We start from the raw sequence: 26,483 nt of genomic DNA, 5'->3' as shown, positions 1-26,483 counted from the left end.
GTTTTTATAAAAAGGGGTCAAATGTTTTCATTTTTTGTAAGAGTATTGAAAAAATATATTCGATTTTATAAAAAAATATGGCGTTACTACTTGTCCCCCTTATATTTACCTGCATTACTTAATACTAGTTAGATATAAAAAATAATTTCTTATTCAAAATTGAGATTCAAAACTTTTCAATTATGAGACAAAACGACTCAAATTCTTATTATCTTATGAAACGCGAAAATTGAAATAAATTCGTTGTATAGTGTTTATATTTATAGTTCTCTGTTTTATCTTTTATTCGCCATCAGTGTCTCACCATAAAAATAGATTAAATTTAACTATGTCCAAACTACATTGTAAATGCGAGATTACGTGGTTTGGACACATAAATATTCTTCATATTGCGTTCGAATAAACGGCGTACGCGTGGCGTCACGACGCTCTACGCGTTTTGCACGCTCAGTTGGCGTTTTATTCACTTTATAAACACGCGTGAGTTTTTCACTATAATATTAATAGTCCAAACGACGAGTTTAGTCATACAATTACAAACGTTATTTTTTTATTCAAATAAAATAAGGGGGCAAACGAGAAAACGTGTCACCTGATAGAATGTAACTGCCGTCGCCCATGGACACATTTGAAACATCAGAAGAAATGCAGGTGCGTTGCCGGCCTTTGATATGAAATTGTTTGTAGTTTGGACCATACATAAATTACATTCATACTGCGTCATATTAAAATGGCGCACGCCTCACGACGCTCTGACGTTTTTATTCACTATTAGATGACACCCGCAACTCCGTTGCGCCAAAATAGTTTATCGCGCGGAAACCGTACATTTTCCCGGGATAAAAGTGTCCTATGTCCTTTCCCGGGACTCGAAGTACCTACATACTTTCAGCCATTTGGCTGCGGATTGAGCGTGAAGAGGCAACAGACAGACAGACACACTTTCGCATTTAATTAAGTATGGATTTCTAGCCTTTCACTTCAGTTGGCGATGAAAGGCGTGAGGTCAGGGAAGTTGAAGTTGACGTTGTGTCGTCGAGGTCCGCGCGCGGGGGGCGGTGCGCCGCACTGCGCCGCGCATACGTCGTCGCGCGCGACCGCCTCCGCCGGCCACTCGCGGGCGAGTTGCGCGCAGTCCGTGATGCGCAGGGACGCGCATTGCGCCTGGAAATAGATTATATTTGTTAAATAAATCAAGCGTTTTCGAAAACAACTGATGAGAGATAGAAAAGCGACGCAGACCTCTTGGAATGCCTATGATAAAGTCTACATTGACGGCGTTAAACCATTCACACAAAAATTGAGGACTGTCAACAAGACATTTAGATTGATGTACGGCTTAGTATAGAATATAGATGTAGCAGCAAAATACAGCATGGTATTCTTATAGCTGCGGCGCCGCGTATCGATAGAGCCAAGCAAGGAAAAAGTCGCCAAATGTTCTGGCTTTCTAAACAGTTATATTGTTCTGCTATATCTCGCTTCACGCCACATACCATCGTAAAAATTGATTCAATAAGCAGTTGAAGGACCTTTGTCTTAAGGTCAGGTTATGTCAATTAAATATGATAAATCTAAAGTGATCTATCGGCTGGGTTTGACATAAAAAGACCAAATTACGTAGGTCCGCCCCCTGTCTATGAATCAACTTCTATGATAATAGGTGCGTTTATTACTCACCCCTTCAGCGGTGCATATGCACGAAGTACAGGGCGAGGGGAAGGCGGAGTCGCCGAGCGGCACGGAGCGGCCCGCTATGAGGCAGCCCTGCGCGCTGTTCTCGCGCCACGCGGATAGGTCGATCTTAGGTAGAGAGGCGCAATGGACGCGGGGGTTCCTGGAAAATAGATGAATATTATATAAAATATTCAATTAAGAAATTTAAAAACATCCCCGGATTCAAGAATTTTAAGTAAATCTAACTCAACTTTTTCAGCACTGAGCGGGCTGATAATGATGAACTATAGCTAAGAACACGTTCGATAATGTAAATTGTAAGCTTTGAATCATAAAAAAGGAGATCAAGATTGGTCCACCCGTTTGGATGCTACGATGCCACAGACAGACACACACACAGACAGACACGTCAAACTTATAACACCTTTCTTTTTGTCGGGGATTAAAAAAGAGTGTACAGAGTACATGTGTCAGACTTCTGTCCAAAAACGTTTCGACGTTGTGAGGCAATGTTGTTATTACATACCTCAACTCTCTTATTTTCATGACGTGACCTTAAAATTTTACTCCCAAATCCCAATGCACCTAAAGTGAATCTTTCACTTGAAAAAATATTTTGTGTGCAACTATTTCATCTAAACTCTAAAGTGACAAATGAAAACTATTATAGGTCTACCAAGATCTGATGGCAAAAAAATGATCAAGCATATTTTTTGAAAATCTGCCATCCAAATTTGCTATCAGATTCTGTACAAATATCTTAAATAAGTTATATTTTACTGTGTAATACCATAATATTTCTGTGGGGCATCATTGGGGCAACATGCATTGAAATGACTGGCTTAAAAACTTTTTATTATTTTAAAGATTACTCACAGGAAATTGCTAGGCAGGTCGAAGGCAGCTCGCTGTATATCTGTGGGCACGTCGAAGTTATCACACAGGAGTTTGGACAGCGTCGTCTTGCGGATCTCGGCCAGCTGCTGCTCGGTGAACCGCACCGAGTTGTCGTTCTCGTACCTGTTGGGGTGAGAGTGAGAGGGTGTTATGGAGACATAGCGTGTCAGAAAAGGATAAGTATAACAAAACATTATGATATACTTACTTATAATGTTGATCTGTCCTTTTAGATGTTATCTCTTAATAAAAATATTAGTACAGCTGATTTTTGCAGTTTCTGTACTAGTCTGTCAAGTGTTAGGGTCTACACAGACGGACCGCATTTTAACTGCAATCCAACCGCAAATTGCAGTTCAAGTGCAGTTTGAATGCAGTTGACACGACTGCAATATAACTGCAACAGGGTTCTAGCCCTTCTAATGCATTAGAATTGTAATGTGCGTATTATGTGTAATATTATATAAGGTATTGCGTGGGGAAGAGACCAGATTTAAACCGCGATAATTGCCTGTATTTACTTTTAAAACTGTATGACCAATCGCACTTATTTCGAGCTGCCTGCTTTAATATCATCAACGGTTAGGGAAATGACGATAATAAGCAACTTAATGACGAACAATGGAACAACATAATTATTAAAGATACTTACCAGAACCTATCGCACTTCCTAAGCTGCCGGAACTGTATGGCGATGATGCAGGCGAATGTCGGTCCCACCAGCCCACCCTGCAGCGGCCGCTCGCTCATACCACCAGGGAATAGATCGATGTCGTCCACGGTCGGGTAGATGCGCTTTAGTCTGGAAAGGAGATTTTAATGTGAGAGAGAAAGAGAGATTTCAGTGGAGATTTTGTTAAGGATGGGAGAGAGAACAGATAAGTTGGAAACAAAATTTTAATGCATCATGAATTGATTCTCTGTTAATAGAGTAAGACGGAAGAGTCTGGAAGTTAGACAGTATTCCAATTTTTAAGAGAGACAATGAGGGGTTTGAATATAAAATCGGATTGTTGCAAATTGACATTCTGAATTCTCTTGACTCTATAAGAAGAGGATCGAACCTTGAAAATGTTACTTATTTACTGGTTAGAATAAGTTTGTCTTATTGAGACGAGCAGTTAGGAAAGTTGTAGATTCAAATTTTTTTAATGACACTATAATTGGTTATGTGCAGCCTAATTTTATCTATATTTTCGTTAACTTACCTAGCAATAACTTCATCAGGTATCTCCCTGGCCAGGTCCTCGAAGGTGGAAGCCCTCTTCAGGTTACACAGCGCTCTGTAGTTGTTGTAACTTGGTATACCGTGGTCACGTGCTCTTTGGATGTTCAAGGCCACCAAGTCAATGCCAGAAAACGGGATCCTGCGGTCTTCGAACAGATGGTTGGTGACTTCACCCGTGATGAACTGATCCAGGGTTTCCATGGGAGTCGAGGATAGACCGCGGATCAGCTCGTCTACCATTGGTGGATGCTGAAATGGAAGAAATTTTATTTATATGCTGCAATTGTGCCTGTCACATAGGTGAAAACCGCCATGTGATTTTGTGATTTACATTATTTACTTACTTAAATATTTCTAACGCACGTCCATGGGCAGCTGCCTCCCCCTAGACCGACCATCTTCTCGAAACAGGTATGCTAAGTAAGTAACTCAGTAACAACTCACGTCCATAAACATGTCTGGTCGGAAGAACCCGTCTCGGAGTAGTATGGGCGGGTCTACTGGCTGGTAGCTGGGCGACAGTCGCGGCAGATGCGGCCGCAGCAGCGAGTGGCCGAAACGGAACGCGGCAGATGCAAACTCGGTCACGATCGACGGGTTGCAAGTGGGTGAGTATTCTTTGTAGTAACCTGATGAAGATAGAGATGTTAATAAATGGGAAACAATATTAGAAGATTGTTGTTGCGTAACACAAGATTATAATTTGCGTAGTTACAGAATAGATTTTGTGTCAAGTTACCATTATTAGTGACAAGATAAAGAAGAAAAATATAAAATTTGATGTAGAACTAAAACATTAGTAAATGCATTGAGTCAAATGTCATGCATAAAGGTTTTTAAACTCCATAAACGTCGTAAGGGAGCATCCATATTTATCAAGTAATACATAACATTTGCAATATTTTGAATCCCCCCTCGATTTTACTTTTTTTTAAGAATCCGGATAGGATATCAGCAATGAGCAAACGCACCAAAACTTTCACCCCTATTGACTAACCATCCAACAGTCCAACTCACCAGAAGGCAGCAGCTTCAGTCCATACAGATTAACAGCGTTCCACGACAGAAGACGGGGGAGGAACTCATTATACACGATATGCTGTATCTCAGCTGCCATGATGCGGCGGGTGTGCTCGAACAGCTGCTCCGCGTCCCAATGAGGGTTGACGCCACGTAGACCCTCGACTATACGGTTGTGTTCGCGGAGGAACATCGTGTGGATGGCTGTTAGACCGGGCTGTTCGGAGGCGCGACCGTCTCCTGAAATGGGTAATACATTTTATAACATAGACAGCTCTGGATTGATGTATAGGCAGTATAGGCCATGGCCTATGGGCGGCAGCGTCCTATGGCGTCCTAGGGGGAGTGGCAGCGTCCTAGCGGCAGAGTTCGTACACATGGGCGGCAAAATTAAAGAGGCCTATACTCATAAAAAAATAAATCCGGCCCTGCCATTAGATGAGTAAAAAATGCTATTAACATAGCAAAACATGATTATACACCTAGCACGTGTAGAGCCAACAAATAATAAGGTTTTGGCGTTTATAATCCAGTGCTGGATTGTTACTGGAATTTGTGCTAATAAACTTTTCGTCTGATCATTTTGTATATACAATATACATATTTTATTACTAAAATATTGCCCACCATCGCTGTCTTATATAACGACAGTAACTCACCAGCAATAAAGCAGAATCCGCTCGGCGCCTTACACTCCGGATGGCTGTCGGATCTCGGCAGGAACTCTCTGCCGTTGAGCGGGTTGGCAGTGGCATTGAGTCGGCCGTTGAAACCTCTCAACTTGCTCACTATGCACGGGTTTTCGCCGTAAACTACTGAGGCGTCGATGAAAGCGGAGTTCTGGTTCACTTGTTCACGGGGTCCTGTTGAATTAAAATGAATTTTGAGTTATAAAATGCTCTCGTAAATAAAAAATAAGGGAGGACTGCATTTGAGTAGCAATAGTGTCGCAGGGTCTTGCATGCAGCTTTGTGCTGTTGGAATGGGTGATACGCCAGTATACTGACTTAAATTAAGCAGCATCCTTTACCGCTGTAGTTACAATGCAGTTACTCATAGTATTGGTACACAGAAGAGATATGAAAGAAAAATGCTTATGTAAATGAACGACGATTCGAGCAACACAGAATGACGATGGCGTACTGTATATCTACTGTGACCGAACTGTGCGGCTTATTGTTACCAATAGCTTTCCCAGCTGCTGACTTTTGGGTAGTAGTGGTCGCCGCGCGGCACGGGGAACGGGTTGCACTCTGTTGCATGCTGTTAGAGTGCAGTCGTAGTGAAGTTAGAGTGCTGTTGGAATGCTGTCACTCACCGAGCTGCTGCTGTCCAGGCAGACTCCTCATGGAGGGGAAGCACAGCCGCTCGCCTGACGTGATGTTGACTTCGGGGTAGTAGTGGTCGCCGCGCGGCACGGGGAACGGGTTGCATTCTGGGTGAACGGTGCGCGGCGAGTCGCAGGAACGACAGTCCGGGATCGACTCGTGGAATCCTAAATAGCAAATTCTGAGTTAGATCTTCGTCCTATATAATTATTTGATGTATCGCAGTACTTCAACGCTTGTGATGATATATTAGGCTGCAACTTGCATTGTGGCGTAACTCGTGGTTGTGCGGTCCTTTACATACGGTTATGTATGAGCGACTCACGGTTCAAGGTATTATATATTAGTTATTAGTATATCAGTGAATGTTTTTTACAATCATAATCATCGGCATCACCTGATTATTTTTGAATGTAATAAAAAACGGTTTTTTTTTTATCTTTTACTGTTCTGAGTAAGTTTACGTAGGTAGGTTTTGTATGACGTGTTATGTATTCTGAGACATATTATGTACATGTCTGCTGAAATCGTGAAGTAGGGGTCGTGCAGTAGTAACCTACCCCAACCTAAAACTCAAACCTAACCCATTATGGATGAGCATACTAAAATCCACCCCAGTGCCCTCTATCTATTCCTAATCAACCCCGACATTTTAATTTATGCTTATTTTTCGATTGTCACTATTGGCTCCGGACCCTCTCCACACTGTCTATTCCCCGGTGGATACCACGCGTTTATTGTATCAAGGTCATACGGCCAAGACGTGTCATTGTAAGATCGTGGTCATGACCACGAAGTTACATTTATGTATGGGCGTCATGGTGAGCTCGTGGTCGAGGAACTCCGCGAACTACATCAACATGAGCTTGTAGCGGGTGTGCAGGTTGGAGATGTCGGGGTGGATGACGGTGAACACCACACCTTTATTGTATCAAGGTCATGGGACCAAGATGTGTCATTTTAAGATCGTGGTCATGACCACCAGGTTACCTTTGTGTATGGGCGTCATGGTGAGCTCGTGGTCGAGGAACTGCGCGAACTGCATCACCATAAGCGTGTAGCGGGTGTGCAGGTTGGAGATGTCAGGGTGGATGACAGTGGACACAACACGGGGGGTCGGGAGGGGGGTTCCGGTGACTGAGTTGATACGGGGACGGCTGACACCTGGAAGAAAATTTAACATGATGTAGTCTATTATAACTATCATAATGTACACAGAATTTAAGTTATATTACTTCAGAAATAAGTAACAAATTAACATTTTTATATTTGGACACTTTTTATACATGCTTTTGATGTCATAAATCGTTAAAAATCTACTATAGTCCGGTCGCGGAGGCGACAGACATATTATGTCCATTGGCCCATGGTTACTTCTCTCTTTCACTCGCGCATGAACGCTATCGCGTTTCTATGTCGAAGCTGTGACAATGAGATAACAATATAATATACGCATGCGAGTGAAAGAAACAGAAAGCGGTAGACGAATTTCAGAGCGCCACTATCACCAACTCACCATCTTCATACACCGGCGGCAGCAATCTCGCGAATGTCGTCAAACTCTTTCCAAGGTTCGGGTTGCGGAGGTTGTTGCAGTAACCCGTGTACGTCCTGAACGGGTTGTCCGGGTTGCAGGAACCGTTGTCGTCGCATTGCGGCTCAATAATCGGCCCCGCTTGGTCTTGGCCTAGGAAACTATTGATGTCAACGGATTGCAGAGATTCGACGAAGTCGTTGGAGAAACCGATCGAGTCGTCGAACAGCTGACGTTTGCGACGACGGCCTCTGAAATGTTGAGGATAAAATTTAAAGTTGCTGGATGATATTGGCTGAGGGTAAGAGTTGGGTTATGCTTTTGTAAGTGCTTACTATGAGAAAAATTGATTTGTATGAAGATGGCGGACCGAAGCTATTTTGTAAGGTTATGTGATAGTCAAGTTAGTCGTAATCTGTAGATACCTAACTTGATTAAATAACGTAGCTGGTCAACCATTTTCCTATAAATCTTTGTGGCTTGGATATTATGACACTTTACGCAGTGCTGTTGTGCTGTGTTATATTTTGTAGTTATCAGAGCCATCAAGTCAACCCATAATTCGTCTTCGAAACAAAAGACTTACCCATTTAATGAATTGAGCAGTTCATTAGTAGCGAACTCAAAGAACAATGAAGAGTTAGCTAGCTTCAGTGCGTATTTGTTGGCCTTGGAGAACGATGCGGCTGTGCCCACCGACGACTTGGGATCCGCACCACCACCTGAAATTATAATATACTATAATAATAATTAAGGCATCTTATGTTAGCGAGATCTTAGATAATAGCAAAACAGCTCATGTTAAGAGTTTTTTGCCGCTGAGGGTAGTTAAAAATAAATCTTGAATTTCATCTTATTATGTTATCTCTTTCATTTTCTGTAAGTATATTATACAAATGAGAAGACATGTTAAATAAAAATTGCATTGGCGTGGAACAAGAAACTCTCGACTCAGAAGAGAAGCTATCAATATTTTGAGGTTATGTTCTAACTCAAACTGTTAACAAATTACCAGCGAGGAAATTGATTCCTAGGCAATGACAGACCAACGTCATTTGGTCCGACCAAATGACGTTGGTCTGTCATTGTTCATGTCAATTTAATGTTAATTGTGATCTGTCGCCTGGGCTCGACGTAACGCGACCAAACTACATAGGTTCCCCATCCTCCTAGGAATCAACTACTCTGATAGTATTTATAAATTAAAGAGAGCAGGCAGTTCATATTAGTACGTAGCTTTCTACATTTCCTCCAAATTCAACGGCTACTCACGTGCTTCCCACAGCATATACTCCAGTCGTTTCCTATCGGCCATCTCCTGCTTGGCCTTCTGCAGCGCCGCGGCCACCGCGTCCTGTGACACTCGCTCGGCCGCGCGCGCACCGCTGTTGTCGCGCCACGCTGATACTTCCAGCCGACTATGTTGGACGCATTGTTGGGCTGCGTTCCTGTGAAAAAAAATCAAAATATACTCTACGCCTAGTTTAGACACCAGCCACAGGGCCAGATCTAGCTATTTAGCTGCTCCTGATAAAGATCATTTTCTCCACCCTTTACATACAGAAAACCATATCATAAGTCATGAGGTGGTTTTTTTGGGGGCAAAAATATTCCCCATTTTTAAGTAAAACACTTAAACATTTCCACTATCCAACCTGAAGTAGGTTGGAATGTAAATAGGAATAAGTCAATTTTGCCGCCTCTCATTTTTACCGCTCTGGACAAAGCGCAGCTCGCTCCCCCTTGGATCGGGCCCTGGCCTCCCATAAAACCTGTGGTCTATGCAGAATTATTAACTTCATCACTGCTTTGTGGTGTTTCATCGTAACTTTGTGGAGAGAAAAATACAAACAAAATTGCATATCCCATCAATCCCCAAGCGACGCCGGCTGTCGCATAACAATTGAGAATCTATTGATACCACTGATCTCCATTATACAACTTGTATAATGGAGGTCAGTGATTGATACCCACAATGGAGGTGTTTTTGTTGGTTTACCGTCGCAAAACCGCATGACAAAATTAAAAGTCTTAAATTTGATTAAAAGAGGTTTTATTGCAGACAAATACCAAATTTAGCAGCGCTCGCCGAAAGTGTGTTACGAGATGGAAACTGTGTTACGGCACGGTAACACATATAACGTAATTTTACAATTACTTACATAAGTCTTACAACTTTTATTTAGACAGTCAGGTGCTAAGTAGTAAAGTAATTTTTCAAAGTTACTAAATATTGTAAATCACTTGCAATTTTTGGCAATGAGAATTATAATACTTGTACTTATCTGCTACCTATTTCATTACATATTCAATTTAAGCTAAGGTTTATTTTGTAAGTGTACCATGACATACTTATTATATCTTTCTGTAAATCTGCAAGCAGTCCAATTAAGGATAATAATATATTGATAATAACTCATAAAGTGAATCGCCTGATGTATTCAGTGGTTTGAATATAGCATTGATGTACTTACAAGTAAGGATCTTCCTTCACGAAGGCTTTAGGTTGTATGCTCTCGAGAGTATCATCAGCGCCACAGAGCAAGCCCGACAGAGAGACCTTCCTGATCGCTGCGAGTTGCTCCGGAGCAAAGGAAGATGGCGGTATGTCGTTCTCGTACCAAAATCTGAAAAACCATTAACATAATTTACAACCTATAAAATGGGTCTCATTGGCTCTCTTTGGGGCCTACGTTCAGCTGTGGATGGTAACAGGCTGATGACGATGATGAAATTGGGTCTAATTTTGGTTTTCTAAGGTTTTTAACAGGAACTTATCCATATAATGACGAATATATTCCCTTTGATTGGTTAACATAAACTTTTCAAAAACTAAAAAACTTACATTAATAGTTCATTTGTAAGTTTATGTTAAATTAGTAGTTACTAATTTTACAGCTACTGTTATCTTTATAATCTACAAGCTAACCTATTTTGAATTGGATGATAAATAATTAATAATATTGATGGATGCAGGAGGAGGCCTACAAAAGTAAGAAAGACCTAGTAGCGCCTACAAAAGTATAGGAAGAGTCTTTTAAAAACACTTATGCCAACATTGAAAAAAATATTTAACACAATTTACTTCCAAAGCTGAGAAGACTGAGAGGGTTACCTGTCACTCTTCTTCAAGTTGGCGAACTGTAGAGCCAGTACACAGGCGAATGTGGATCCGATGACCGCACCAGTAGCGGGCTTCTCCATCGCGCCGGCTATCATCAGTTCCACATCTTCGGCATTCCTGGAAGAAATTGAGCATAACGTTGTACTTGTACAAATAACATACAACATTTTACTATATGGATAAGATTATACACAACAAGTAAAATAATTGAAGGATTTTTATGTAAACTGTAAATATAAATACAGTCATCTTACTTCTTTACTTTAAAGAAATGTAAGCAATGCTAAATGGGCATAATATGTTTTTTTTTTCATTTTTTCAGTTGAAGTGAAGTTAATTTGTCAAGAGTTTAAAGACACATCGACTCTGTGCGATGAAATTTATGTAGGTAAGATTATTTAAATGAAAGTAAGAGCTAGAATTGTATAGTTATAAATACTTAATCTTCTTTCTGATTGAAAGATTAATTTTTCTCACTTTTTTAATAAAAAGTGGCCCCGTGCGAGTTTCTTACGCCGGTTCTTCTCGCCGGGTTAGTTCCTGAACTGGTGGTAGGCACCAGTAGCAACCACGTTGTGGAAGTTATTGATTCAAATCTATTCAGAAATCAAACAATTTTTTATTTTATTTTTTATTTGATCTCTTTGTGATTTAATTTTGAATGAAACCCACCTGTACATATCAGCCAGCATCTCTTGCTGCGTCCTATTGAAGCCCAGCTTCTCGAAGTCGGCGTATGACTTCACCGTCATCATGGGTTCGCACAGCCTCAGCACTTTCAGGTATGAGGGTACGCCGTGGTCTCTAGCGCGGTTGAGGTCCCATACCGCTGATGGGCTGAACTTGGAGACTTGATCCACGCTCGTCTTGACTAGATCTTGGAGGGTCACTGTGGTGTTCAACTGGAAAAAGAAATTAAAAACATGATGGGTACTGCAGAATGCTTGTAATTATTTTTAATGAAATAAGGGGGCAAACGAGCAAACGGGTCAAAATTATTAGGTATTTAAAATGTGACACTTCTGCTGCGACCATAGTGTCGTGATGAGCGACCTTGAAATCATTGCCCGATTAAAATGACACACGTGTGACTTTAGGGGAGGGGGCCAGGCCCCCTCATTGCTTATCTCCAAACTAACTAGCAACAGACTAGTTATAGCCACGATTAAACTACCATGGTCTTAACCAGACCAGTAGCTTAGACCCTTTCGAAAAAAGAAGACCTTGAAATTTCAGTTATTAAGTGAAGTAGTTTTGAGCAATAGTTTATTGGATAGACAAATTTAACACAAGGCAAGTTTTTCAGGATATCTATTGTATGAAATATTGTTGACACACTTATGTATTAGCACATTTCTTTTTGTTTGAAACTGCAGCCTTACATGAAGTTAGGATTAAAAACAATCCTACATTGTATTACGTCAAGTGAGCTAACACTATTCTCTTAGTTTGGGTCTCGCTCATTTAGCCACTCTTTTGGAGTTTCGGTCAACCCAAGTCCAAAATCCATGGGTGATAATCGCTTGCCGTCCCGATATAGTTATTGATATAAACGGTAAGCCCCTAGGATCACGTGATCACCATGCCCATCATCAGTAGCGGCGCTAGGCGGGGGGGGGGGGGGGGGGGGATGCACTATCAGCACCCTGGGAGCCGAAGAAATCTCGTGCAGTGCTAAAACCGGCCCTGCCAATCATCTCACCAGTTCATCGCTCATCATGGCGGTGAAAATGGGCGCGACAGCCACCAGCTCGGTGTAAGCGCCGTTGCGGTTGGCGCTGGAGTACCCGCGCCAGAAACCCAGGGATGTCAGCTTCAACTCCGCTTTGGCCATGCCGACCTGAAAGATATCGAAAATTAGTCTGATATAAGAAATATGAAGTAACTTATAAGGAAGGTGTGATTAAAATTATATGTTTTATAATAAAAAAGTAGGCATATTCAAATCGTCGTGGACTACATCCAGAAGAAGACGACACTGCGCCTGAGGGTCGAGCGTCTGCAGTCTCGCCATAAGGTTAACTTTAGCTCCTTTGTGGTGAGAGTACCGACGCATCTTCTGTCGACTTTCGAGGCGCCGGAGTTCTGGCCGATGGATGTAGTCTATCGGAGGTTCCGGGGGAGACTCCGGAACGAAGCGCCAAGTCGCCGGCAAAACGTGTCAGTGTTAGTTTTTAAGAATATATATAATATATGTATGTTAGTTTTAAGGTATTTGTTATATAATTGATATGTATGTTAGATTTAAGGTATTTGTTATATGGGCCATTGATGCCCGAAATAAATGATTTGAATTTGAATTTGAAATATCTATCCTTTTTGGATACGAAGTTATTAATCGCGCGTTTCGAAAGGGGGACATGGACACTCGCAGCATCAAAAGAGCTGCAGGTGCGTTGCCGGCCTTTAGGGAAGGGTAGGGAAGGGAACGGAACAGGGAAGGGTTGGGAAGGGAATAGGATAGGGATTGGGCCTCCGGTAAACTCACTCGGCGAAACACAGCGCAAGCGTTGTTTCACGCCGGTTTTCTGTGAGAACGTGGTATTTCTCCGGTCGAGCCGGTCCATTCGTGCCGAAGCATGGCTCTCTCACGTTTAAGTACTACTTGGCTAGGTATCAATTTCCTCGATGGTACTTCGCGGGATCTGTCTGGATCTATGTCTGTGCTCTTTGCTATAGTTGTAAGCCGTGCGGTAGCGCGTGTTTCTCTCTCTGTCTCACTCTCTCCCTCTTTAGTTTTTTTTGTTGAGTGTAGGTATACAAATTTTTTGTACATAAAACAATAACTTCGTTCCATCCGGGTGTGCCTTGATCTTTTACACCTTTGAAGGATATTTAGCCATAGCAGATATTTAATTTAATAAATTCTAGTTAGAGTGGAGTCCAACAAGAGTCTCCTATCAACCACAGTTAAGTACATAATTGATCAACCAAACTCACCTCTCCCAACAGCACTGGCAGGAACTCATTGTACGTGATATGCTGTATGATGGCAGCTACCGCGCGTCTCGCCTCCAGGAATATCGCGTCGTCTTCCCAGAACGGGTTCATTGAGTATAGCTCGCCGGCGATACGGTTGTGTTCAGCCAGGAGGATCTTGTATAGTGGAGCGGTTGGGGAGCCGTCGTTGCATCTGAAAAATATGGAGGATGATATAATAGTTGTGCTATGGTTGAATACGCTGAAATTAATTCTTTTTCAAATAATTTCATGTTATAGTTTCGGTTTGATAGTACAGAGCAGCCTTTTCCAAAGTGATAACGCCCCCTTGTGGGCGCTAACGGTCTAAAGGAGGGCGGTGTGGGATTCGGAAAAAAATGGGGGCGTTGTGTAGAGGCTTCGGTAGTGATTTATAATTTCATTTTATCTCGATGCTAAAATGCATCGAGATTGGAATCATGGGGGGCGTTAAAACATAATTTATTCTCAAGGTGGGCAGTAGACAAAATAATTTTGGGGACCCCTAGAATAGAGCGTCATTTAAAGGATGCTAAAGTGAGATTCGAACATCACTTAAACTCTACTAGATAGTCTAACGAGCGAATGCTGAAACATTCGTTACCTTAATAATCTATGATTTCAGAATTCAGCCATAAGAATCGTAACATAATACTTATATTATGATGTTCCGTCTTTTAACATGCAAGCTGCAAAAATTGTATATAAAAATTCTATAAAGTAGAAAATGAGTAGAAAAGAAAATAGTTGTATTATGTATAGTATTGAGAGGGAATGTACCAAAGCAATTACTGTATTTGCAATTTAAAGGGACTGTCTATCGATTGCAAGTTAAGGCTTATACTGACGAAGGAGTATTAGAGAAGTTACAAAATACCATATTGTTATAATAATATGGTCGTTGTTAAGCATTAGTGTCCTAACCCACAAAATTTTTTGTTGTTAAATTTTGAATACTGTCTTGTTCTAAATAATTTAAAGAACATAACTGCATTCATAACTCAACACCGAATTTTTTGTGAGTTAGGACACTAATGCTTAACAGCATCCATTATTTGGTACGTAAATTGTTACAAATTTGCGATTAAAATCTATCGGAATGTAGAACATCCGAAGGGCATCGACTAGTTTAACACACAATCTATTTCGCGACGTGCTGACATTCCGCGGTAATTGTTTGATAAAGATGTGCTTTATTGTTTACCAAGCTGTTATTTAATTCAATAGAATAGTTGATTAGATGTTGACTTTGTAATGGTTGTTTATCATTAATTTTGGCCATTACTGACGGTATGTGGAAATTAAAAGAGATAAAGATGGTGACGTTGAACAAAATTACTCTACTTATATGCAGTGGCGGCCCTAGGGGTTGACGAACAGAGTAATCGCCCGGGGCCTCGCTTTTGCAGGGGCCTCGTAAGGTATTTTTTGTAAGACAAAGGGCCTCGCAAAGACCTGCCGCCCAGGACCTCGCAAAGCCTTCCGCCCGGGGCTCGCCCGCCACTGCTTAATTGCTTATATGATTTAGAAGAAGCACAAAATTTAGTACAAATTAGTATTCACTATTCACCAACCATATTATTTATATTCGAGGCTTGATAGCCATAGAAGAGTATGATCCTCTACTGCAGCAGGGATGGCGAACCGATGGCACACGACATAAAATTTTTAGCATGCTACTGATCACAAAATTATTCTACAAAAGCGCTAAGTTATGCTTAGGGCAGTATATTTTTAAATACCTACTCATCTGGATTACAAAGAAAATTATTATTTGATGGCACGTCTATGACATCACTAAATAATTTTTCAGAAAAAATGGTACGTTGATAAGGAAAGGTTCGAATGCTCTTTAGTATACGTGGTCGTATTGACTATTGTATTGGTCCATGATGGATTAAAGTAAAGAAGCCGCTTTAAGCACACTTCCCAAACCCTGTTGCTAACTAATCAAATAATAATTTACAAACAATAAACGTGACGAAATGTCAAATTTAATCGTATGGCTCTAAAGGAAGTTTAATTAAAGTTAAACCCGCACGCAAACTTTTTGCGTTTACATACAATGTGTCGACTGTCGATGTCTCGTTAAAATTGAGAATATACACAAGATATATTACCTATTGTATAGTATATTCATAGTTTTATACGATATTGATCCTTATGTTGTGGGAATAAAGGTCGTATCAGTGATAAAACTAGAAATAGGGTCAAGACGTCTACTTTGGCAAGGCATTGTTGATTTTCACACAGATTGCTAACGCTGGGGTCATACGTTTTATCTTCTGATAAATTTAATGATGATGTAGAGTTAGCGTTATGTAATCACGTACAAGAGGTTGTTAGGAGATTAAAATAATTGGAAAGGTTGTCAACTGGCTTCTGTTATGGTTCAGTAAAAGCACAACTTGGTAGCAGGGCCCCCGTAAGGGCTACTGGCGCCTGTGTGCAAAAAAAAGGATTTTGGCGCCCCTTTAGCTTTAGGCAAAGGGTTTTGGGTCCTTGGTTTTGGCGCCCCTAAAGATGGCGATTGGGCGCCCCTAGAGGATGGCGCCCGTGTGCATTGCACACGTAGCACATAATATGGTAGCGGGGGCCCTGCTTGGTAGCAAACAACATGAAACTTCAGTAAACCGGCGTGAAACCGCGCTTGCGCTGTGTTTCGCCGAGTGAGTGACTTTACCGGAGGCCCAATTCCCTTCCCTATCCTCCTCTATTCCCTTCCCTCCCCATCTCTACCCTCCCCTATTACCCTATTCCCTGTTTAAAGGCCGGCAATACACCTGCAGCTCTTCTGATGCTGCGAGTGTCCATGGGCGACGGAAGTTGCTTTCCATAAGGTGACCCATTTGCTCGTTTGCCCCCTTATTTCATAAAAAAAAGAAAAGCGAAGCAAAGCGAAATCATGGGACCTCACTGGTTTCTATAAAATTCTTCGTAGTTAGGGCCAGGCCACAACACTGCGTTTCGGCGTCGCATCGTATAAATCTACGACGCCGCAGAACGCATCGTGAAAATTTTCCGATGTAAAGAGTGCTATACTATATGAAATTTTTGCGTTGCGACATCGCATCGCCTTTCTGTGCGATGTTGTTTTTGCGATACGACGCGACGCCGCCACAACGCAGTGTTGTGGCCTGGCTCGCGATGTTAAGCTAGCAATAAAAATAAAAAAAATTCAAAAGTATATTCACATTTTGCTCATATTGTCCGCAACTGGCTTAATTAAGAGGGCGACTAACCCTAAAAATCAAACATCGTCCTTCTCTCTTCACACTCACCAAATTCATCGCCAAATTAGTTTTTTCTCAATAACTCGATAAATATACAACATTTTAAAAATCCGCTAGGTCGATCTCTCAATGATAGAATTTTATACAATGTGTTAAAATATTAACTTTGTTCGATGCACGGTTATGGCAATAAATGAAAAATTCGTGAAAATTAGATGCATGTTTGTGATTTTTTTCTATTGAGAATATTTTAAGATATCGTGTTTTTGCTCAGATCAAATTCTCGGAAATATAATGTAGTATCTAATTTTAGAAAATGAAACAATTCGGGACTTATTTTCAAGTATAAAAATCTATATATATATAAAACTCAAAGGTGACTGACTGATTGACATAGTGATCTATCAACACACAGCCCAAACCACTGCACGGATCGGGCTGAAATTTGGCAGGCAGGTAGATGTTATGACGTAGGCATCCGCTAAGAAAGGATTTTGATAAATTACAACCCCAAGGGGTTCAAATAGGGGATGAAAGTTTGTATATAATAATACTTCTTAACGCGAGCGAAGCCGCGGGCAAAAGCTCGTGAATTATAAAATCGATACTTTAGGGTTAGTCGCTCCCTTAAGTTCAGTCTATTAAGCTAATGCAAAGTTTAAATTTTGTATAGGAGTAATTATACTACAATCTTCATAAAGCTAGCAATATAGGTATAAGTTGCAATGTTATCGTCCATATTTATACAATAATAATTTAAAAAATTACACAATTTACATAATATAATTATGTTAACAGTAGGCATATTACGCACCTGCATGTAATCTGTGAGTGCAGTAAACGGTTAGATCATTACTGTACGACCTCCACAGTGGAGATTACGATAAATATTATAATTTACAAAAAATGTTCTTGTAAGTGCATATTGTTATAATATGATGCCTCTACGAGGTCGCTAAGATTCTTTGTAACCTTAGTTTAGAGGGAATCCCTAAAACTGATTTTGATAGTTTTATGTAGGTAAGTGCAGGTACTATTTCGTATTTATTGAGATTATTTTATGTTATTAACTTTTTATAATAATACATAATCAAACAATTAATTTAATTTCTGTGTTTTTCACACCATGCTACGCCACTAAGATGCTTGCTTGTAATTCGCATCATACAGACTCAGCATTGCCACAAAGAAATACCTCAAAAGAATAGAAACACTGACAGATTTTAGGGACAGGTCTATAATTATACCGTGTAAAAGCTATGTCCACACTGTGCACTTTCATCTTCAATTTTCTTCTTTTTGGCGCATTCAATAATTAAATGCCTCCACGAACGCAACGCCAACATTGTTATTTTGGTTCAGTTGCAGTGTCTGTCAGCTTACTGTAACATGTGCGACGAGAACATTTTACTGGGTGGAATATGTGCGGCTTATTTGGTCATAAGAAATTCCAGAAAAAAAGAACAAAGCGAAAGTTTTGGATACGGTCAGAGCGCATGCGTCGCGGGCATGCCTCACGTGCGCTGTTGACTGCGCTATAGCCTATAACGCATGCCTTTGACGAACACAAAAGGCACAGTGTGGACATAGCTAATGAAAACCTTTCTGTAATGGCATACAAAAGATGCAAGCAACTTTAATTATAAAGGTTGTCACTCACTTGCGACACGACGCCAGATCCAGCTTGCCAGCATCATACAGTCTCAGCGAACGCAGCTCCTTCTCCTGGCTGCCGTACAACGCGGAGCCGTCCAGCACAGACGTCGCCAAGTTCATTTGGTCTCGGTATTCTGTTGACAATATAGGCTATCAAAATTGAGCTTTTTAATAAAAAATACGTGTGGCAATCGGGGACTGCCGCGGTAAAGTTTTACGCACGTGCACAAACACCTTGCCGATCGGAATGCGGGTGTATTAGGTTTTTTCGTTACGGAATTTCTTGATTTGGTCGCCGCACTCAGAGTCCGTTTTTTAACAATCGCCCCCTGTCGATATGTGTTCTCCAGCGGCTATTCTAATTCTTTATTTAATTAAAGTTATGTAAATGTAAACGTATGTAAATTAATTACATCTCATATTTCATGTTGACTTACGATTTATACGCCTCAACCCTCATTGGTTTAGAATCCATTGCGTTGATCATGAATCTAGTACAGACACCGCCACAAGTGCTAAATATATTTTAATCAACATTTGACTTTTCGTAATAAATAATAATAGAATATTAGTAGTGGATATATGTACGTTCTGGCGCACTCATAAACCAGTGTAAGAAGATCTCTCTGTTGTATGTATAATGTATGTGAGTGGTGTGTCATGTTATGTTGGTATTTGTTGAAAAAAGGTTGATTTTTAATGATCATGATCAGCGTCAGCAGGTGTAGGTATGTGTGTGTGTGGACGGCGGCCGCTGCGGCGACGGCTGGTGCTGGTGCTGCGACCTCATGAGCGCGGTGTTGGTGTGTGGGGTAAGGAGGTCACGGGGTTGTTGCATATCCAGTTAAAACAGGTTGTAACTGGTTCAACAGCTGCTGTTCTGTTTGAAGCCCATGCTGTTCTGTTTTTATTATCAGCTGTTCTGTTTATATTATCAGCTGTTCTGTCACGCAACACCCCCGTGACCTCCTTACCCCACACACCAACACCGCGCTCATGAGGTCGCAGCACCAGCACCAGCCGTCGCCGCAGCAGCCGCCGTCCACACACACACATACCTACACCTGCTGACGCTGATCATGATCATTAAAAATCAACCTTTTTCAACAAATACCAACATAACATGACACACCACTCACATACATTATACAAACAACAGAGAGATCTTCTTACACTGGTTTATGAGTGCGCCAGAACGTACATATATCCACTACTAATATTAGAAACCAAATACGAGGAAGATAAGTTTGTACCTACTGCAAAATAGTATTCTAATTAATTTGAGGAAATACTTAAAAATTTCGATTAGATACTTACCAAAACCGCATGAGTCAATATTTCTTGCCGGCGCCGACCGAACGTATTCACAAGAAGAGTCCTCGCATTTCTGGAAAATGATTACTCATAAACAAAAACATTCTATGTAAATTATTTATCATTAGCGCATTTGGACATTCAGCTAAAGGTCAGCCTAAAATAGATAAGTATTTTCGGCCCAGTGATTGAAAACTCGTTTAGACGTTTTACCTGGCGCTACCACACTTATCTTAAAATAAATTAGTAGCATATTGGGACTGGTTTTTTTCCGAATTATTCTTCCATCCTCAATCTCTAAGAACAAGTGATTATATTCTCTTTGTCTAAGAATTCCACTACTATTTTTCGTCGCTTACGACTTACGAGCTATGGCTATTTTACGATGTGTATAAAAAATAATATGTAGTTGTAAAAATATGTCAGTAATCTGCACAAATCTGAATATAAAGGCTGATATAAACTGACAAAGGTACCAGCGTTATTAGATTTGCACGTTGGATCATCAGTGTATCAACGAAACAATAAAATATATTAGATACTGGACTTGTTTAGAACACGTTCATATTGATACAAACTAATCCAACGCCGGAATCCAATGATGCTGGTATCTGCTACTTACTGCACCAAAACTACTTTAAACCTTTGTCTACACGTCAGTAGCACGCAGTAAACTAATCTATACATATTATAAAACAAAGTCGCATCCCTTTAATTTTTAAAACTACGCAACGGATTTTGATGAGACTTCCAGTTTTAGATAATTATTTGAAAGGGCTAACTTGAAGGCGCTAATCTCTATACTGGTTCAAATTGAAAAATTCTTTCAGTGTAAGATAGCCCATTTATTAAGGAAGGCTATAGCGTATATTTTATCACGCTAAGACTAATAGAAGAATGTAGAAAAATGAGGGAAATTATTTGAAAGGGCTTATCTCGCGAACTACTGGAGCAATTTTTATGTTATTTGGCACAGATAAGAAGTAGACCACGTGAAGGATCATAGGCTATCGATTTTAATCATTTTTTTCAGTGGCTGTATATTTTATACGACGACGCCCGGGCGGGTCGCTAGTAGTAAATAATTCGATATTATTATTTCTAACATTGAAGCCTTCTCTACGCGACAGTACACAACATTTCCTGTACTAGAGAATGTTCGTATCAGTTACCCTATGACTGTTATGTCATCGCTTTCACTAACCTTTGCGACTATCACCGATCACGAATTGCCTTATAAAGCGAGTAGTCATTATCTAAAATGTTCACATAGCATTCAAGTCCAATTTGTTGTAAAAGCGTTTCCGAATCATTAGTTACACCTAATGTCACCTATCAAATTGTTGTGCAGGGGTCTTTATGTCACTTTAATTTGTGTATTCTTTTCTTCACTACTTAAAAATTGTACAGTTTACTTATATTTAACTAACCACCTTACTAAAATCCTAAAGTCGCTCTGTAAGTGTCATTATGATTTTTATCAACCTTTTATTTCACTGTAAAAACAAGTCAAAAGGTAGGGTGTCCTATATACTATAACATAAAACTTAAATCCCACTAACATATTACAAATGCAAAAAAAAAATATGTCATTCACGCTTAAACCTTTAATACGATTTTGATAAAATTTTTACTAAATTTAGTATGGAGAGTCCTCGGAAAATAAATGATATTTAAAAATGTATAGTAGGCATGACAAACGCATTAGGTACCTGACCTATAATGGCCTACGGGTTAAACATTTCTAGATGTTTACTACCAATAAATAATAATGAATAATATCATCATCATATTTCCAGTATCCTGTGCTATAATGAATATCTCAATTTCGGCCAAGTTCAGGCGTTCGCGTGACACTGTTGTCACATTGCCTCACCAGTCACCGCCTTCACCCCACAGGGGTCAATTACATGCTTGTTGACGGCAAAGGTAATTCATTAAGCACACGTAAACATACATTCATTGAAATTAGGGGCCTTACATTAAAAATTACTTATTTGATTTATTCACTACACGAGAAAAGCGTCGGTGGATGCCTCTATTGAGTACTAAACCTAATATTAAAAAAATTGAGACGAAGTACACTTTGATCAATTAATAAGTAATAAAATAATATCTAGGATAAAAAATTGTAATGTCGTAAAATTTGCATCAGAATCATTTCGTTAGTTTATTCCGTATCCTTGCAGATTAAACCTAAATAGGTACAATGATACAATCTAAGTGGTTGTAACTTGTAATAGATTCTTCACTTTGGTTAAAATAATGAACTTTAATGTTATTAATGTTACTAAAATTATAAGGCTAAAATTAGATTATTTAATTTTTTTAAACATAAAATAAAAAACATTTAAAGAGTAATATTTTTAAAATCTATCCATTATGTTTTATAGAGACGAATCATTTAAATATTCAGAATATGTGTTTTCTAATATTTAATGCTAAGATTAATATGTTACCATATTCTAGCAAATAAAATTATGATTATGATTCCTTTCTGAGCACCCGCTATAAAATAGCAATAATAAAATTAATATATAGCATTTATTGCCGATAATACGTACATCAATTACTGATTACATCGTAGCATTAATGTCACGGATGCGCTAAAGTTCAATGACACGCATTAATTATTATTATTTTTTCGTGCAATTATAAACTGTTTTTATAGTAATTATTCCTATTATGGTGATGACAAATTATTTTTAAGGTATTTTTTTACGTGGAATTGCTTACAGCACTTTATTTTCGTTTAGGTCGTCACATAGTGAGCTTACAGTGAGAGTCAAGTTAAGTGGTGAATAGCCTATTCGGTACTTATCAAGAAGTGGTGAAACACGCCCTTAATGTAGTAACACAGGCAGGGCGACAGTTTACGTATATCATTGTGCATGTGCCGACTTTTCGATTGACAGCAGTTTTGCATCCACGCCCCCCGCTAAGTAGTCGAAAAAGCATCCTTGGAGGTCTATTACGTAGTGTGAGTTATTTAACTGACAGTCAAATTTTAATAGCTCACATTATAATTTATAAGAATCAGTTACCAATGCATTGAGGCGATTGAGGATTCTGTAATCTGTCGGGGACTTGTGCACCCCAACACCACGGTCCCCTGTTCCAAATTTGAATGGCATTTAAAAATGGATTGCAATGTCAACTGACACTTACACTTTTTTTTTTAATGAAATAAGGGGGCAAACGATCAAACGGGTCACCTGATGGAAAGCAACTTTCCGTCGCCCATGGACACTCGCAGCATCAGAAAAGCTGCAGGTGCGTTGCCGGCCTTTTAAGAGGGAATAGGGTAATATGGGAGGGTAGGGATGGGAAGGGAATTGGGGAGGGTAGGGGAGGGAATAGGGTAGGGGATTGGGCCTCCGGTAAACTCACTCACTCGGCGAAACACAGCGCTAGGGCTGTTTCACGCCGGTTTTCTGTGAGAACGTGGTATTTCTCCGGGCGAGCCGGCCCATTCGTGCCGAAGCATGACTCTCCCACGTATTTTACATGACAATCGGCAACATCACATTCGCAATGTCAAGTGACACTTATATTTTTTATTTCAAATGTCATTGTGCAAAAGTCTCACCTTATTCCCATTGGCAGTAGCCACCAGGTCGTCCATGAGGAACTGGCCCCAGGCAGCTATGAGGCTGGTGACGAGTTCGTGCTCGGTGGAGTCAGCCAGCTGGGTCACCGCGCGCACCGCCAGCGCCGGTTCCGGCGCCGCCGTGATGGGCGTTGACACACCTGAAGAAGGTTGATAGGTTAGTTTCATCATCATCAATCATCATCATAATCGTCAAAAATCGACAAACTTAAACAATTGGGGATTCGATATATAAGAATCGTGTGTAAAAATGTGAAATTTTGTACAGATAAACTTGGGATGTGAAAAAACTAGAGTAAGCTGATGTTTCTGAGGCCGTGTTCAAACCAAACTGACTGTCAGCCGCCGAAAGTGAGCGAACGTTACGCAATTTATGGTATTTCCATAGATATTCTCTTTTTCGTTCACATCTAACCATAAACCTATAATGCTAATTTTTTTTTTTTACTGATAAGTATACCTATTATGTGGTTAGGCTTATAGTATGCATGTCTTTTTTTTTTTTTTTTTTTCTTTCTCTGTCTTTATTGTTGTGTGCTTTGTTCTATTGTAGTGTACTGTGAACTTTGTTGAATAAATGTTTATTATTATTATTATTATTATTAATATATTAAGTCTATGCATCTAACCGACAATACGTTATTGTCTGTAACGTCTCTACATTTCTCAATGTCTTATTGTAGGTCTGCTGGTAGAGATCTCTTCTGGAGATATGCACACTTCTGTACTCTACTAACGTATTGTGTATATTAAGCTAGTTTTAAAAAATGTACAGAAAGAATAAATAAATGAATATTGCGCTATGCGTAGGCTGCTGACATTCGGCGGCCGATTAATATAGCACGTCACTACGCTTCGCCGACGCTTATTGGTTATGTAGCTACGTCAGCGTATAGTCAGCATACTGTAAACGAAAAAAACCGTTTACACTGGGGCTCACAGTGAGCCTGCTCGCATTCGGCGTCTTACAGTTAGCTTGGTTTGAACACGGCCTTAAAATTTGATTGAAAATTTTTACGTTTCTACCCATCAAGCCCCATAAGCTCACCGGTGGGCGAGACACAATAGAATAACAATAGATTTCCAAGAATCGACGATCGAAGGATTAAATAAGAGTGTCTGGTTTATTAAAAAAATAATAGACGGAACGGTAAAAATTGAAAAGCTTGTCTTTTCTCGTACATCTAACTTTACCGTATTCTGCGATATTAAAATAAAATAAAACCTTTATTTATAGAAATTATGTAATAAAAACAACTGTTAATTATTATAATACGTGTTTAAATTGTACTTCAACATGCCAGTATTTGTAAAGTAAAAATGCTCATTATGAAATGTATTTCATAAGGTGTGATCAAGTTACGGGACATTTTTGCTATGTAAATTTATTTGCATATAAAATAACCTGTATTCGTAATCGAAATTATAAGGTATTTGTAACTACGCGACCTACATTTATAGGGTTTGCACTGAATACTAAGTGCTGCTTAAAAACAATACATAACATTATGTAAAGGCACATCGGAGGTCGATCTTGGTTTAAAGAAAAAATCAATAAAAATCCAAATGAAAAAAGGCCAAGTGCAACGTAAAATGGCGATTCTATGGGAGCCCTTTCTTGGAGCCTAAATTGAAAAAGATACAACGGGTTTTACTCCGGGAGTGCTTGCAGAAGTAAAAACGAAATAGCAAAAGCAGCGTTTCCTAAAGTACGGTCTACACTATACAACCCCTCCGTCTTACGAATTTTCGATCAGATCAAACCACATTTTACCGATCGCATAAAAGTGAAAAACGCGTAAAGAAGAAACATGAAACAATAATATTTTTTATAAATTAACACTCAATTACTGTAAAAAATCCTGAACTTTATCAATAATTTAATAATTATTGAAAAATTTCAGTGTAATCATTTAATCATTACATTAAATACCAAGTTAATTTTACTAGTTAATTCACTTAAAAATAGGCTACACGTGACCTACAGTTGTACCAATTCATTTTATCTTTTTTTACAATAAAAAGTGTATAGTTTAATGACTGACGAAATGGCAAATAGTCAGGTACAATACATGTTTTCCTACCTCAACTTTTAAGCATACAACAATTCACCATTATAAAGTGACCATAGAGATAAAAGGGACCTATCAGACAGTGTTCATGCGGTCAAGCGTTATATACACACAGGAAGTGTTCTGACCTTGTCAGAATGCCTTCTGTGTGATTACATAAAGAACGCAGAACTGACCGCTTCAACGCTTGACCGCGTGTACGCTCTCTGTCAAATAGGTCCCAAAGCGCTATAAAGAAAAGCGATCTCCTCTTTTAAATAAAGAAGCAGTGAAGGAAGAAATCTATCTACAGGGTGTAACAAAAATAAGTGATAATACTTTAGGGTGTGTACGTGTTCCTTGTAGAGAGTTCACTGTGAAAGTAGCAGCGCTGAAAGACCAAAATTTTTTTTCACTTTTGTATGGGGAAACTCATGACGCTCGGGCCCTTGCCCATACAAAAGTGAACATTTTTTTTCGTTTTTCAGAGCTGCTACTTTCACAGTAAAGTATTATCACTTATTTTTGTTACACCCTGTGTATATATATATATATATAACAATGAATTTTCAATTTTGTTAGTTTCGCTAAAACTCAAAAACGACTCAACCGGTTTGGCTAATTTTAGTGTTGAAATATTCATGGAATTCCAGGGAAGGTTTATATTAAGAGGGAATTAATACGAAGTTTACCGGGTCATCTAGTTATTTTATAAAGTTGTCGTGTCTTTCCTTCTTACGCTATAATATATCTTTTGCTGCATCTGTTATCAAAACATTAATATCAATTATAACTATAGGTGCCTGTATTTACACAAAAAAAAATTGAAAGTGAAGCCTGAATTGTAATATTG

At 39.6% G+C, this 26,483-nt stretch overlaps 1 protein-coding gene across 2 annotated transcripts in view; it reads right to left on the bottom strand.

The window, feature by feature from the left end:
- Positions 1–840: 840 nt before the first annotated feature.
- Positions 841–26,483, bottom strand: part of LOC121732656 (peroxidasin homolog pxn-2) — a 100,660-nt gene continuing 75,017 nt past the window's right edge. For both annotated transcript variants that reach the window (XM_042122611.1, XM_042122612.1), the window contains exons 4-24: positions 23,559–23,719; positions 19,973–20,042; positions 18,660–18,789; positions 13,749–13,941; positions 12,511–12,648; positions 11,481–11,710; positions 10,800–10,925; positions 10,159–10,311; positions 8,957–9,132; positions 8,271–8,406; positions 7,667–7,935; positions 7,141–7,314; positions 6,141–6,317; positions 5,482–5,685; positions 4,820–5,062; positions 4,247–4,431; positions 3,783–4,051; positions 3,227–3,376; positions 2,554–2,697; positions 1,681–1,837; positions 841–1,164 (exon numbers count right to left, since the gene is read on the bottom strand). In XM_042122611.1, coding sequence (XP_041978545.1) covers positions 982–1,164; positions 1,681–1,837; positions 2,554–2,697; positions 3,227–3,376; positions 3,783–4,051; positions 4,247–4,431; positions 4,820–5,062; positions 5,482–5,685; positions 6,141–6,317; positions 7,141–7,314; positions 7,667–7,935; positions 8,271–8,406; positions 8,957–9,132; positions 10,159–10,311; positions 10,800–10,925; positions 11,481–11,710; positions 12,511–12,648; positions 13,749–13,941; positions 18,660–18,789; positions 19,973–20,042; positions 23,559–23,719 — 3,668 coding nt within the window. In that variant the 3' untranslated portion in view covers positions 841–981. The remainder of the gene's footprint in view (positions 1,165–1,680; positions 1,838–2,553; positions 2,698–3,226; positions 3,377–3,782; positions 4,052–4,246; positions 4,432–4,819; positions 5,063–5,481; positions 5,686–6,140; positions 6,318–7,140; positions 7,315–7,666; positions 7,936–8,270; positions 8,407–8,956; positions 9,133–10,158; positions 10,312–10,799; positions 10,926–11,480; positions 11,711–12,510; positions 12,649–13,748; positions 13,942–18,659; positions 18,790–19,972; positions 20,043–23,558; positions 23,720–26,483) is intronic.

Source organism: Aricia agestis, chromosome 12, assembly GCF_905147365.1.
Source record: "Aricia agestis chromosome 12, ilAriAges1.1, whole genome shotgun sequence".
Taxonomy (NCBI): domain Eukaryota; kingdom Metazoa; phylum Arthropoda; class Insecta; order Lepidoptera; family Lycaenidae; genus Aricia; species Aricia agestis.
This window is presented reverse-complemented; position numbering and strand designations above follow the sequence as displayed.